Consider the following 16,011-nt stretch of genomic DNA (forward strand, 5'->3'; position numbering starts at 1 on the left):
CACTCAAACCAGTTAATTATTTTGAGTGTTAGGGTTTACAGTGCACTCTATTATTGATAAAATTATTATTATTGTCAAAATAGAGGGGAAACTGGAAAATATTCTGGAGCGGGAAAATTGGATCTGTATTCCCTGGTTAGAATAGGCTAGAATCGAAATGTGGCATTTCCCACATGAGCCCAAAGGCTCAACTTTTCTGAGGCACATGAGCTAAGCACTAGCCATGGCTCCAGCTAGTATACAATATGAATATAGAAATGTTATGGATTTTTAGGCTAGAAAAAGACCTGTGGGTGCAGTGTAGAGCTGCTGTGGAGAGTGTTTAACCCCTGATTACAGCAGAAACGCTCACACACGCACAGATGCCCCTGGGGCTCCGTGTCCACTCATATCCCACACCGCTTCACCACTTCCTACACACATGCAGGTCATGTTACACACTGCGCACACATTCTCCCTCATCACTTAATGCACTCATGACCACACACAGCCTCAGTTTGTGCTTCCGCTGATGTGGGTCGGTTTAGTGTCATGATCTGTAAGGTTTTAATTGCCTTGTTAAAGTCAGAATGAAATAAAACTGAACCCTATCTATTTTCTAAATGCAAATGATAGATCTTATTGTGAACCATTGTGATGCATAGGTTTTTTTTATTTGATTTTATTTTTTTATGTTTTAACCTCATAATGTTTAATCAGAACCTTACAGTAAAAACAACAGACTTCTCTCTGGTGAATTATGCAGGATTTCTCCAATCATTTAGACCATTTCCACCTGGTATTAAAGGATTAGTCCACTTTCAAATACAATTTTCCTGGTAATTTACTCACCCTCGTGTCATCCAAGATGTTCATGTCTTTCTTTCTTCGGTTGAAAAGGAATGAAGGTTTTTGATGAAAACATTCCAGGATTATTCTCCATATAGTGGACTTCAGTGGCCTCCAGACGATTGAAGGTCAAAATGTTAGTTTCAGTGCAGCTTCAAAGGGCTTTAAACGATACCAGATGATGACTAAGAGTCTTATCTAGTGAAACGCTAAAAATACAACTGTATATGCTTTATATAAATAAATGATCGCCTTGCACGTGCTTCTGCTTTCCGTATTCTTCAAAAAGCTTACGCTGTATGTCCTACGCCTTGCCTATTCAACTTACGGAACGAACACGGCGCCAGTTCCGTTTTTTTCCGTAAGTAGAATACATATCAGGAAAATGTTATTTGAAAGTGGACTAATCCTTTAAGATGCATTTTGTTCAGTCGGATCACAAGTGAATGCTAAATACCGGTGAAAATGGGATCTAGAACATTTTGAGCCTGTCCCTTTTTGACCACTTCCAGAAGTAGTTGAAAATGCATTAGACCGGATTGCTTTTGCAGTGTAAATGCTCATGTGATCAAACATGTAAATTACATGAGCTTATTTTGTCCATTAGAAGATCAAAAGATCTTAAAAAAACATACATTTATCTACACATAGACCCTCCCCTCAAAGAAATCAGGACATAATTGGTTGAAAATGGACAAAAGAGATTAAAACACCAGGTTTAAACGAGTATGCGTCTCCCTCGTCTACTTGTGATCTGATCAACCAAAATGCATCTTAATATCAGGTGTTAGCAGGGCTTTAGTTTGGTTAAATTCGCCCCTGCATGCTCATGTTCATCTGCCTCCACTTTTGAGTGCAACGCCAACATTTCAACATCCAATCAACAACCAATTTGTAGAATCAAGTCCCCGCCCTTCATTTTTTCTTAGTCAATGATCACTTGGATGCACATTACAATACAGAAAACAGATGTCACTACTTACCAGTACTACTACCGGAAGTAATAATTTATTCAGATTGAAAATAACTGTTTACTTTCAGTTATTTTCAGTTCGAATACATGATTACTTCTGGTTTATATTAAAGTATATGCCTGAATTAAATGCATGAGTTAATTTTTTTTTTTGTAAATAAATATCAAACAGCACAGAATGGTTGTGATTGCATAGATTGCTTTCTTTCACTTCTCAGTACAATGCAAAACACATGTGTAGTTTCTGTTTACCAAAGTAGCATTTATTTGATTTTTTAAAATTGATTTTATAAGTCAAAAGTACAGTAATATTATACTATTACCATTTAAAATAATGGTATTCTATATTCATATTTAAAAATTCAATTTTTACCTGTAAAGACAATGCCCCATTTTCAGCAGTATTTTGTTCTTATCTATTCAGAAAACCACAGTGCTTTAAGGACCTTTCTTATTAGCACAGTTTAAAATGGTTAAATCAAGTCATTGTATTTATGTAGCGCTTTATACAATATTGTTTCAAAGCAACGTTTATAGTGATAAACAGGAAAATAATGATTCAGTGATGCAAACAGAGTTCATTTCGGCTGTAAAGCAGCTCTAAAAAGAAAATAGTGTCAAAGTTCAGTGTTGATTCAGTTTCATTGTAAAGATCATCAATTATGAAATGAGCTCATTCATCTGTAAAGCATTTCTGGAGAAAACAGTGATGTCAGTGCAGTCAAATCAATAATATTACAGAATATTAAGTGTTCCCATCTAAGCAAGCCAGAGGCGAAAGTGGCAAGGAGCCCAAACTCCATCGGTAACACACACACAAAAAAAAAAGAAAACCTTGGTAGAAACCAGGATTAGTCGGGGGACCAGTTCTACTCAATGAATTAATATGGTGTGGTTAAATTCCAGACTGCACTGCATCAAGTCTGATTGTGATGCTTAATAATATATTCATGGTGAAGTTTGCAGCAGTATACTGTTACTGATGCTGTACATGCTGCTTTTGGATGAATATGTAAATATGTGCTGTGCTCTTTGCTCTTAATAACAAAATAAACGCACAACAAAAATGACAGCAGTGAGTAAACAGTAGTTAAGAAAGCATCTGATCACAGCGATGTGGATTTGTTTGCACAAGCTCTGCAATTCGGCACTCCAGTATTAATTATTAAACAATAGATTGCTTTAATGCAAGCATCTTTACAGTATTAGACATTAAAGGTGCCCTAGAATTAAAAATTTAATTTATCGTGGCATAGTTAAATAACAAGAGTTCAGTATATGGAAATGACATACAGTGAGTCTCAAACACCATTGTTTCCTCCTCCTTATATAAATCTCATTTGTTTAAAAGAACTCAGAGGAATCTCAACATAACACCGACTGTTATGTTACAGTCGGGATCATTAATATGTACGCCCCCAATATTTGCATATGCCAGCTCATGTTCAAGGCATTACACAAGGGCAGCCAGTATTAACGTCTGGATCTGTGCACAGATGAATCATCAGACTCGGTAAGCAAGCAAGAACAATAGCGAAAAATGGCAGATGGAGCAATAATAACTGACATGATCCATGATAACATGATATTTTAGTGATAATTGTAAATTGTCTTTCTAAATATTTTGTTAGCATGTTGCTAATGTACTGTTAAATGTGGTTAAAGTTACCATTGTTTCTTACTGTATTCACGGAGACAAGACTGTCGTTATTTTCATTTATTAAACGCTTGCAGTCTGTATAATTCATAAACAACTTCATTCTTCATAAATCTCTCCGACAGTGTGTAATGTTAGCTTTAGCCACAGAGCACTATCAAACTCATTCAGAATCAAATGTAAACATCCAAATAAATACCTTACTTACGCGATTAGACGTTGCATGACGAACACTTTGTAAAGATCCATTTTGAGGATTATATTAGCCGTGTGAACTTTGTTTATGCTGTTTAAGGCAAGCGCGAGCTCCGTGGGCGGGGAGCACAAGCATTAAAAGGGGCCGCAGCCTGAATCGGCTCATATTTAATGATGCCCCAAAATAGGCAGTTAAAAAAATTAATTTAAAAAAATCTATGGGGTATTTTGAGCTGAAACTTCACAGACACATTCAGGGGACACCTTAGACTTGTATTACATCTTTTAAAATGACGTTCTACGGCACCTTTAAAAAGAGTGTTGGTGTCTTACAATTAGAATAACAACTTCAATTCCTGCTATACAGCATCTCTCCAGTGTGTTCATATTTTTACTCACGTTTAACCTTGACAGACTGAACAGAAGAAATGAACCGTAGAAGATTTTCATGGCAAAGAAGGTGGAGCCACAGAGCCACACCTACCTATCACGTAATTGTCATGGACCAATGGTAGTTTGAAGGTGTTTATCAAACATTTCTGTACAGTTTACTTTGGCAAGCTGTTTCAAACTTCAGAAACGAACTCCAAACTAAATTAGTTTTGGCCTGATTTTATTTGAAATGATGTCACACTAGTTTGTTTTCTGATTTCACTTGAAGTATATTGAGTGTAGAAATCACAATACAATGCTTTTTTCTATCAAAAATGGCCAAAAAGAAACTTTAGAAACACATCAATCTGTTGTTCTTTAAAGAGATGAAGGCTATTTCATGCACCACTGTCTTAATAGAAGAAAGCAAAGTGGACATCAGAATCTATAGTTTCAGAAACTGAACACATTATACACTAGCTTCATTTACAACACTGCGGAGAATTTTCATGAATAGCTATGGAATGTTTTTGAGGGTTTTTTTTTTTTTTTTTTTTTAATCTTTCATCATAATGTAAAAACTTCTTGTGCTGCTTTCCTTTTTGGCTGGTGTCACTCCCCCATTTTAACTGCAATATAGAGAGGATATCCTGTTTAATTCAGAGGGAAAATGGTGGCAGATTTCATTTCATGTTGACTTTAAAACAAACCATACTCAGAGCTCCTGAAATGGTATAAGTTTCTCTGTAGAGAGGTCTCAGACCCCTAAAACTAACCAATTGTGACAAAACCCTAAATCTGCACACGTTGTAACTTTAGCTCTGTGGCATTTTTTTTAAACTGCTGTGTAAACCTTACTTAAGACAATTATTTATGTGACAGACAGCTTTTTGGTTGAACATTTCAGCAATTTACTAGCCAAATAATATGCACTACTGTCTCTGGTTACATATAAAACATGCTTTTTTCATGGCATTTATAGTATTTACTTAAAGGGTTAGTTCACCCAAAAATATCCTAATTTGTGTTCCGAAAATTACTTACGGGTGTGGAACATGAGGGTGAGTCATTAATGACAGAAATTAAATTTTTTGGGTGAACTAACCCTTTAAAATTCTCAAATAATTGTGATCAGGTGATTATATAATAACTGACATGTCTGGCAATGGAGAAGTGTGGTTTGTTTTATCAGATCAGTTGATTTTCTTTAGAAACATAGCACTACATTGACATCTGCTTCTGTTTCTGTGTTTGTGTTGCGTTTGTGTTTGTGTTGTGTGTGTATAGAAGCTTTTCTAATTGTGTCTCTTAACTGCTCTGAAGTACTGTAACATTGTGTGTTTAACCACCTTTTATATAACAACCTCTCTCTTTCTGTCTGTAACCCTGTCTCATTGCTGTGACACTAACAGGACTCTGCACTGGGACTGTGACCCCTCTACACTTCTGCTTCACTCTGAGCTGGGGTACTGCACACTTTCTGCTCATTCTCTTTCACTCTGTCAAACCTCTAGAGGAGTCAGTCAGGAGTGGTTGTTGGTGGCATATGATCATGAGCGGAGATTCATACTGCAGCATCACAGACTCACTCCATTACAATACTGTAGATCATTGGAGGAGAGTGAGCCACATGGGTTCAGATGCCACACAGATGTGGATGTAAATGTAACCAGTTTGCAAGACTTGTAAAGTGAGCACAGTGATTTCCAGAGGATATTTAGGGACTGTTTACTCTTGGTATGAACATCTGAGATGGATCCTGTGGTGCATGTATACACTACCACTCAATAGTTTGGACACACTTATTCATTAGTGTTAATATTTTTTTAGAATAATAGTAAAGTCATCGAAATGATGAAATGACACAGTATGGGAATTATTTAATGACCAAAACTATCTGTATTCTAAAGCAAGCTTTTGAACAGTATTGAAGGAGTGCAATGTTGGCAATTTTTCCTTCACAATGCCGGTCAAACTCATACATTAAAATAAATAAATAAATTATAAAAATGTAATGTAGTTTTTGCTTTTGTTTGAAATTAATTTATAGACGGATTATATTTATGTACAAAGGTAATTTAAGGGATTGAACTAAAAGCCTTTTAAGATTAAAAGATTTTTAAGATCTTTTAAGAGTCAAGTTTGTCCATCTTTTTTTTTGTTTTTTTTTCATGTCAGAATGTTAAATGCATTTCTGATCAGCTATGAATGCGGTAGGGGTGATTGGATCACAATGCTTTCTAAAGCCCCTTTCACACAGAGCGCTGATCGCAGAAAATTGCCATAAAATTGCTAGAGTGCCTTCTATGTGAACGCAAACACGTCCCGGGACATTGCCGGGATCAGTCCCGGAATGCACCCTGTGTGAACAAAAGGCAGCATCGATGCTATAAGAGGTGTGTCGTAGTGACAACGCTGAAGCTAAGATCATTCCCCAGTTTAGTGGAACGGTACGTGATGTGCTAGTTCATGATCGAATCAGAAAAAATACACAAGCGAGGTTTCTCGAGAGAAATCGCAGATCATAAGCAAACTCAAGACGCTGTGGAGGCATTCCTCACATCCTGATGTCACGTGTCTTTACGGGATCTGTAAGGGGTGTGTGTGAAAGCACGCAGATTCCAGAAAGTCACTGGCAGTGTGAATGAACCTCAATTAAACGATACCGGGACACATTATCAGTGTATTTTCCAGAATCTCTGTGTGAAAGGGGCTTAAGACTCATTGGACCCCATTAACACTGGAACTGTGTTTAGTGCTGTTCACAGATCAGCTGAGAGGGCTAGTACTAGGTGTACATGAGGCTTTAAAGGATAAATTTGCTGAATTTCAACAATTTTTGTATTGTTACATTGTCGGTAGTTGTAAAAATACAACTGGAGTTTTTGTTAAAACTACAGATTGAACTTCCGCATTAATATACTCCTGTGCATGGACAATTGGATCAAAGGAGGGGCGGCGCCAAAATCAAAGTGCATTATGAGTATTTTTGGCAAAAGGGAACGCCGCAGGCCTTTTACAATGTTTTCTTTAAGTTTAAAAAAAAAAAAAAAAACATTTCTACTGCATAGACAGCCACATTTTATTAAAAGCAAACCCTTTAATTTGTCATCCACTTGTGAATTTAGATGTTTGAGCAGTGTGGTCACACTTTCTCCTTATTTGTGTGTTTGTGCGCTCTCCTAGACGTGGTACTCTGAAGTTGGCAATGGCGAAGACGACCCATGTGGATTTCCCACCCAAAGAGGTGGTGTCCTACACCAAGGAGACACAGACGCCCACCATGACAGAGCAGAAAGAGGGTAAGTTGTGATCATGCACATGTAGGAAACCTGACTAATACCATTCAAAACATTATTTTCATATTGTAGCCAGTAAACAAAGCAATTTCTGATATTGTTATATATTTAAAAACACTCTAACATCCTGCAGAGTGTTACATGCTGCAGAGTGAATTCAGGCATCATGATATATTTGTGATCGTATCAGTTATGGCCAATGTTAGTGTTTTATTTTTTTAATCATCTGCATCAGTCAGTGATCGCAAATGAGTTTCAAACTTTTACTGAAATAAAAAGAAAACTTATTTTACAAAATACAAAGTTGGATTTAAGGCGTATTCACATAAGAAGAAAGTTTTAATAATCACTATTTACACTAGAATTAGAATTAGAATGAAGTCCACACTACAACTATAGTATGGTTCGGTCCCTCTAAACCCGGTCTTTCTGAGAGCTTTCTCTGCTCTGATTGGTCAGATGGCCCAGTCTGTTGGGATTGGTTGATTGCTTACAGTGTCTGTCAGAAACGAAACACCCATTTCCATATCTGAATTTCAGCTCCGGGTCTTCCTTGGCGCTTGATACACAGTGATACGAACAGTAACAATGGTGTCGGGTTTTAACGTATTAATTTTAGAGCAAGTCCTCATCCTTTGGAAATTCATCAAAGTGGATTTGCTTTGGTAGCTCAGAAAACATTGTCTTCTCGACATGTTGACAACACGAACCAAACACTTCCAGGCCTCAGCTACAACTGCATGTTGTACACAGTCAGAGTTGGAGGGGCAAAGTAGATGTTGTTTGCCATCAGCCAATGAAGACCATAGGCTGGCATTATCCGAATTTGTTACAAACAAGAACATAAGAAGTAAGACTGGAATGACTGACGACATGTTTTGGGCAGTTCAGAATCGGTTCTTTCTTTTCGGAGACAAAGCACTTTGATCCTTACAAATCTTTTTACATTCACATACAGCTACATTGCAACAGCTGTATTCCTCTCTTTTACCCAGAATTATTTTTGGTTACTAATGAAACAAGTAGAAACTGATTATGCAGGATGCAGATCAGGGTAAAAACAAGCAACCCACAGCATCACACAGCATGACTGACACATGTCACTCATAGGAGGAGGCTGGTGAGTGGCACTGCATTTTCACCCACAGTTAGAGCACAAGCCTCTGATCTGAGAGCTATTCAGATGTGTGTGTGACTGTGTGTGTGTATGTGTGTGTGAGAGAGAGAGAGAAGGAGAGAAGTGTGTGACCCTTTTTGGAAATGATCTGACCATAGTGAACATGGAGATGAAAGCTGAAGGAAAATTGCAGAGACTCGAGAAACATAAGACATCAAGGCAAGATTAAACACACACAGACACACACACACGCGCACACACACACACATCCGTTTACAGAGGGGGCACAGGAAATGAGCAGTAGAGGAGATATGAGAGTGTGTGTCCAAAGGCAGGTCAGGATTTGTGTAATTGCAGTTGTGCCCTTTTATGTGGCAGTTCGTGCATGTCTGTGACCGCCCCACTCTCATGTCAAATACACAAGATCACTACTTTGCAGTGTGTGTGTGTGTGTGTGTCTTTGAGATGTTTATTCTGTTGATGTTTGTGCAGGAGATAATGAAAGAACATTTTAATGAAAGCCTTTTTAGGGCTCTATTTTTAGGGCTATCGTTACTATATCATTATTGGACAATTAAATTGCCATTGGTCTGATTAGGCTGATAATTGATGCAGATATTATCAGGGCCTTTTTTTTTTTTTTTTTTTTTTTTTACACAATTCTTACAGTAAACTTACTTTTTATTCCAGAACACTTTATAAGTTAAATAAGTTTAAGTTGATTCACTAAAAGTATTAACTTTAAATAAATAAAAATGAGTAAAGCAAACTCAAACTGAAATAAAAATAAATTAAACCTAAATAGCAATATTTAATCCATGTAATGAAATGACTAAAATGGAAATGGAAAATTTACATAAAAACTGAAAATATAAAAATAAAAGCTAATGCAATATATATGTGTATATATATATATATATATGTTTCTTTTTTTTTTTTCTTTTTTTTGTTTATTCAGCCAGGACACATTAATTTGATAATAGTTTTCACAAACATATGAAGCAGCACAACTGTTTTCAACATTGATAATAATCAGAAATGTTTCTTGAGCAGCAAATCATCATATTAGAATGATTTCTGAAGGATCATGTGACCCTGAAGACTGGAGTAATAATGCTGAATATTCAGCTTTATCATCACAGAAATAACATTTTTAAAAATATATTAAAATAGACAACAGTTATTTTAAATTGTAATAATATTTCATTAAATTAATGTGCATTTATTTGATCAAAAATAGTCTTAGAGAGCATAAGATACTTCTTTCAAAAAAAAAAAATCTTGCCAACCCTAAACTTTTGAACAGTATGTATAAATATTGCTGTTTATTACTTGTTATCGTTATGTATAAGTATTCCTCCTGTCTCTTTAGTGAGACCTTTTTTTATGTTTTTGCTGTATTTTACTTCTTTCATTAAACATTTTGAATGTACTTAAGTATATTTGGCTACAATGTCTATTTAGATGAAAGGATGCTTCCTCAAATTGGGAAAAATCATATATTTTTAAGCTATTTCATAGCAAATACATAAAGATCATATCACGATACATATCAAATATCACCAAAAGTCACCCTTTTTTTCACCCTTCTGTATCGCTCCACCTCATCCCACTGCGTTTTAAAAGTGTTAACTAAGACTTATCTGCAGACTGTACCAAAGCTCTCTCCTCAACACACACAGACACAGACACACACACACACACACACACACACACACACACACACACACACACACACACACACACACACACACATGTTTGTTTTTGTGAATTGTGGGGACTTTCCATAGACTTCAATGCATTTTACACTGAACAAACTGTACATTCTATCCCCCTACCCTGCCCCTACCCCTAAACCTAACCCTCACAGGAAACTGTGCAAACTTTTACTTTTTCACAAAAACTCATTCTATATGATTTATAAACCCATTTACATTGTGGGGACCGCTGGCTGGTCCCCACGATGTAGGTGAACTCAGGTTTATATTACATCATGGGGACATTTGGTCCCCACAATGTAATATAAACAAAAGCACACACACACACACACACACACACACACACACACACACACACACACACACACACACACACACACACACACACACACACACACACACACACACACACACACACACACACACACACACACACACACACACACACACACACACACACACACACACACACAAAACATCTCTCCTGGCATTCCTGCCACTGTATAATCATTTCATCAACTCTCACACTCTCTTCTGTCTCTCCTCCAGCACATAACAAATCACTCTGGGTGACATTGTGAGGTTTTCCCATCCCTCTCTCTCTCTCTTTCTCTGATGGAGTGGTTTGAGGTAAAGAGGCATGTGGGGTTGTTGAAGGCTCAGCTCTGTGTAGGTCAGGAGGTGTGTGGCCGTTACTGTTCCCAGCGGGACATAAGGGTGTCAGTGCTGTGTTAGAGTGCTGGATATGGTTACATTCACACACAGTCAGTGCATTCTGTGAATGATCTGACTTCTGAATGTCTTACATTTTCAAGACTCACACCTGCATTATGAGAGTGAGTTGCTAAATTAGTGGTGTGTGAATGGAACCACGCTGGGAAAAACCAGTTGTCTGTCACATCTTACAGTAAGATAGCTGTTGTGCGCTGCTTGCATTGTGTTGCATTTGTTTATGTTCTGACCTGATATGACTGATGTCTGAAGGTTTTAGATCTAGATGCTGTTTTCCAGTGGTGCTTCCTCCATCTGTTTTGTGGTCTTGGTATGCATTAAATAAGCTGTAAAAGCTGAAGACTGTAGATGTGTGGACAGAAATTACTTTCATTACTGCCTGATCCACAGCTCTGCTTGATACAGCACCAGGGGTTGTGAGAGTATGAAATTGAATTAAAAGTGATTGTTTTAATTGCCCTTGTGCTCATGGGAGGGTCAATATCCCGTGCTAATCACAAGGAGCCTCTCATATGGAGAGCATGTCTCTTAAAGTGAGGAACCCTCAGCCTAGCTCTCAACAGATCCCAGCATCTCCAAATGAATACTATTGTCCATCATCTCCAAAACACACTTAGTTCATAATTTATCAGCTATCAGTCAGTGACACATGAGTTGTGACATTGATTATAGGGATAATAAAGCCCCCACATTGCTCATTTTCTTTTTAGTTTGTGCTTTGCACAAACTTTTTGAGGCAGAACTAATTTGGTAATGAGCTTTCTGTTGGTCAACACTGAAAATCTGCATGACCAAATTTAACCCATTGCGAAATCTTACGACAGAATTTTTGGGCATTCGAGGTGTATTCATTTATAATGTCTTCAACCACCAAATTAATGAAATGCAAGTTGTGAAAATTTGGCCAAATTTTGTGGGCAAAAAAGTTTTTTGCTAGTTTCCAACACAGTTATCATTTTCACTTCCTATGCCACGTTGTTTAAATAGTAAATGCACTCGTGCCCATCTGTTCGCTCATGGGCATGCTGGTCTGAAAATGAGGTGTGTTCAGGCGCATTGCTGACGTGTTGCTATTTTGTGGCAATTGAAAACGACTGTGTCATTGACCAACAAAAACCTGGTCTAAAGTCAATGACCAATCAGAATCTCGTCTCCCATTCACTTTAAATGCCAGGTGCGCTTGCACCATGGCGGATTGCTATTTACATGGCTGAATATAGACACCCTCAACCTGATTTAGTCATTTTAAATATATGTGTGTATTGCCACGATTGGTCAAATAAATAGCCATGAAGAGTTTGAAGGGGGATTTCCGAGACATAATTTTGGGCCCCCTTCTTCCAGTTGAATGTTTATTTTTTTTTTTTAACGTTTAATAAGAAATTGAAATAATTTATGTTAACATTTATATTATTTCAAGTAACATCCCCCCCTCCACCCCCGAAACACTTTACAATTACACCGGTGTGATTAGAATGTTCAGCTCGTCACTGATAATTGAGCCAGAGATGGACGTGCTTAGTGGTTTTCATATATCACAACCATTCAGTTTTCAAACACAATGTTTATTTGAGGTTTCAGACTTTGGGCCCTATAATACACCCGGCGCAATGCGACACAAGGCGCAGCACAAGTGTGTTTGCTAGTTTGCGTCCGGCGCGTTTTCCCGTTCAGCGCTACGTCCTTAAATTAGTAAATGCATTTGCGCCAGTTAGTGCGCCCATGGGCGTGCTGGTCTAAAAAAGAGGTGTGTTCAGGTGCATTGCCGGCGCATTGCTATTTTAAGGAGCTGGAAATAGACTGCGCCATAGACCAACTCAAACCTGGTCTAAAGTCTAAAGTCAGTGGCGCAATATTTTTTTGTTAGAGCGCGTTGGTAGAAACTGCACCTCTGGGCGCGTCCACAGTGTGCGTCGACTTTGCTTATTACACACAGGGATACGCATCACACAAATATGCCAAATATTAAAAACAAAAGGATTACAGTGTAAAAGAATATTATTGTGTAGGCTACATAAATATAAAAATGTAATGATGAATAGTCATTGTGTGTATTAGAATTAGGATACCTATTTTCAATTCAGCCTATTACTACTTATAATGATGAACGGAACTGGCTAATTAATTGACCAATTTTGCCAATACACACACATATTAACTGACTGATCGCGCGGAGCTATTTGAAAGCCTGCATCCAACGCAGACGACTGAAAGATTGACTGGCCACTTAACAGGTAATTTCAGCAAAACATCACTCGTTGAACTCCTCAGTTGAATCGGTGTGTTTAATAAGTCAGTGTATTTTATAATGTTATATGTTATATAATATATAATTATATAATATATATAATGTTATATCCTGCTTGTCCCTTAGATGATCTGCTCGCGCGCTTTAACTTCACGCACGAGCAGATCAGTTTCTTCGCTTGAAAAGCGTTCAGCTTTTCCGCCAACAAATTCCGCCATGTAAATAGCAATCCGCCATGGCGTGAGCGCATCTCGCTCTTAAAGGGAAGGGGAGATGACACTCTGATTGATTTATTGAACGTTACGCCCATTACTCATTAAGAGAATAGGGACAACCCATTTAAAAAATGCGCCCCAGCGCACGGACCGTTTTTCCGTCGTTAAAATAGCAAAAGTGGATTTGGACACGCCCTGAGTGCACCTGCGCCGTGTGCTTCACACTTTGCGTTTAAATCGTTAAAATAGGGCCCATAGACATTAAAATAAAATATTGTAAAAAAAAAAAAAAAAAAAAAAGACATTTTTTTTAAAATTCAAATTCCATACATGGATGCTTTTGGAAGCTGCATAGCTATCTTTTAATTAATGCATAGCTATGTTTTAATCATATTAGGTACAGATGTTTATGAAACAATAAAGTTTACTCTATTCTTCTCCCAGTTCACTGGCCACTTAACCTACTTTCATGTATTTCGGGGAAAATGGAAGAATTTACGTGATGTAAATCCGACAGATCCTCTGAATTGCGGTGCAAACTCATGGCGCATTAAAGGCTTTCAACTAACATGATCATTAAAGGTGTTTAAACGACACAACACATTCACTTCCACATAGGCCCTATTTGATAATCGGAATATATCATACAATTCATGATATAGTTAACAAGTTATACATTCAGTATTTTGAATAAAAAGGATAAATAAAATAAACATGATATATATCGATATATATGTCTGTGTGGCTGCATGACACGTCACCAAGGAATTTATACATTCTAATATAATGTTCTAAATAAATAACAGTTGCCTCAAAAAACTCACACTGGTGGCTAATATATAGAGAGCCCATATATAGAGATATCCCCAGCCAACACAACCAAATTCGGGAATAATGATTCAAAGTTTCTCTGAAGAATAATGTTTTAAAGTTTTTCAATTGCGGTTTTGCATCCACACAGAAGAACGCTTGCACTACAGACTTCTTGAATTAAGTTTTTCAACACATCCGCAACCAACAATCATCTCCAATATTTTGTTTATTCTGATTTGTAAGGGCCCATTTAGTAAGGCAAACTTCATTGTAATGTCTTCATCCCTCCTTTTTTATTTTTTACGTTTTCGCTTTTGTGCTTCTTTCCATCCATCCTGCAATTAACATGTCCTGCGCTGTATTTTGAAGTGACGAGACGGCGTGCTCACATTCAATTCTTACTTTCTATAATTCGCAGATTTAAATTGTATTTTACTACAGTACTACTAAAATTATTATTGTGTACATAAAGATAAAAATGCCTACATGTCATAATGGATAGTCATTGCATGTATCAGAATTACCTATTTGCAGTAATGATGAATGAAAATGGCTATTTATTTGACCAATCGTGGCAATACACACATATATTTAAAATGACTCATCAGGTTGAGGGTGTCTATATTCAGCCATGTAAATAGCAATCCGCGCACCTGGCATTTAAAGTGAATTGGAGACGAGACTCTGATTGGTTTATTGCACGTTACGCCCAAAATACAACCATGACTCATTAAGAGAGTACGCACAACCCATTTTGGACCATGCGCCTGGCACGCCGACCATTTTTTCTGTTGTTAAACTAGCAAAAGTGGATTCGGACATGCCCTAAGTGCACCTGCGCCATACGCTTCAGACCATGAGCTTACATCCTTAAAATAAGGACCTAATTGTCTATTGTCAATAGTGTAGCAATGTATGTAATATGTATGTATGATGTATGAGTCACTTTTATTCCAACAAGCTTTCTGTTGGTCAACATGAAAAATCTGCATGGCCAAATATACAAGATCTTGACCAAAAATTGATGCACCTCAACATCACAACATTTATTTCCATCAAGAGGTGCATCAATTTTTGCTCAAGATCTTGTACTGACAATGCAATAGGTGAGCACTCTGTAAAGTGTCCTCCAGAACATCCCAAAGACTTTTAATGAATTTAAGGTCTGGTGCCAATTCATGTGTGAAAATGATTCTTCATGCTCCTCCCAACCATTCTTTCACAGTTTGAGCCTGATGAATCTTGACATTGTCATCCTGGAATATGGCCATGATGTGTCTTCATATATGGTTGTTTAAGAAATGAAAAGCTACACACTCCATCAATTAGGGTTAAAAGAACTACTCCCAAACATAAAACATGCTAGAAACATAATAATCACTGCAATAATGATCCAGTCATGGACTCTTAAGCATGTGACTGTTTAAATCAAAACAGCAACTTATTTTTGGCCGGGCAATATATTTCACCCATAGGTGAAATTCCAATACTCGTGGATTCCTATTGAAATAACTGGATTTCGCCCACAAACATTTTCTGAACAAGGGTAAATGTGTCCATACCTCATTCAAATCCAGCATCCAAACAGGCCCGTGATGCCCAGAATCTGCATTGAACATTGATCTTTGTTGATCTGTTCAGATGAACTTCTTGTGTGAGCTCTCTGTGCACATCTTTTTTTTTTTTTTTTTTACCAGGGGTAAAGCCCATCACAAACAACAAGTTGCGCAGAAGTCCTGTAGTCTTATTCACAGAGCTAAGGTTTGCTCGGTCCTCTTTCACAAGCACAAACAAGGAAGTCAGCGTTTGGAGGTCTCTCTGTGTCTCCTTTTCTGCGGGCGTCC

The 16,011-nt window shown here is 37.4% G+C and overlaps 1 protein-coding gene across 1 annotated transcript in view; it reads left to right on the top strand.

Moving 5' to 3' along the window:
- dync1i2a (dynein, cytoplasmic 1, intermediate chain 2a) overlaps positions 1–16,011 on the top strand; it is a 49,195-nt gene that overhangs the window by 9,465 nt on the left and 23,719 nt on the right. The window contains exon 5 of the mRNA XM_067409207.1: positions 7,212–7,327. Coding sequence (XP_067265308.1) covers positions 7,212–7,327 — 116 coding nt within the window. The remainder of the gene's footprint in view (positions 1–7,211; positions 7,328–16,011) is intronic.

Source organism: Chanodichthys erythropterus, chromosome 14, assembly GCF_024489055.1.
Source record: "Chanodichthys erythropterus isolate Z2021 chromosome 14, ASM2448905v1, whole genome shotgun sequence".
NCBI classification, from domain to species: Eukaryota; Metazoa; Chordata; class Actinopteri; order Cypriniformes; family Xenocyprididae; genus Chanodichthys; species Chanodichthys erythropterus.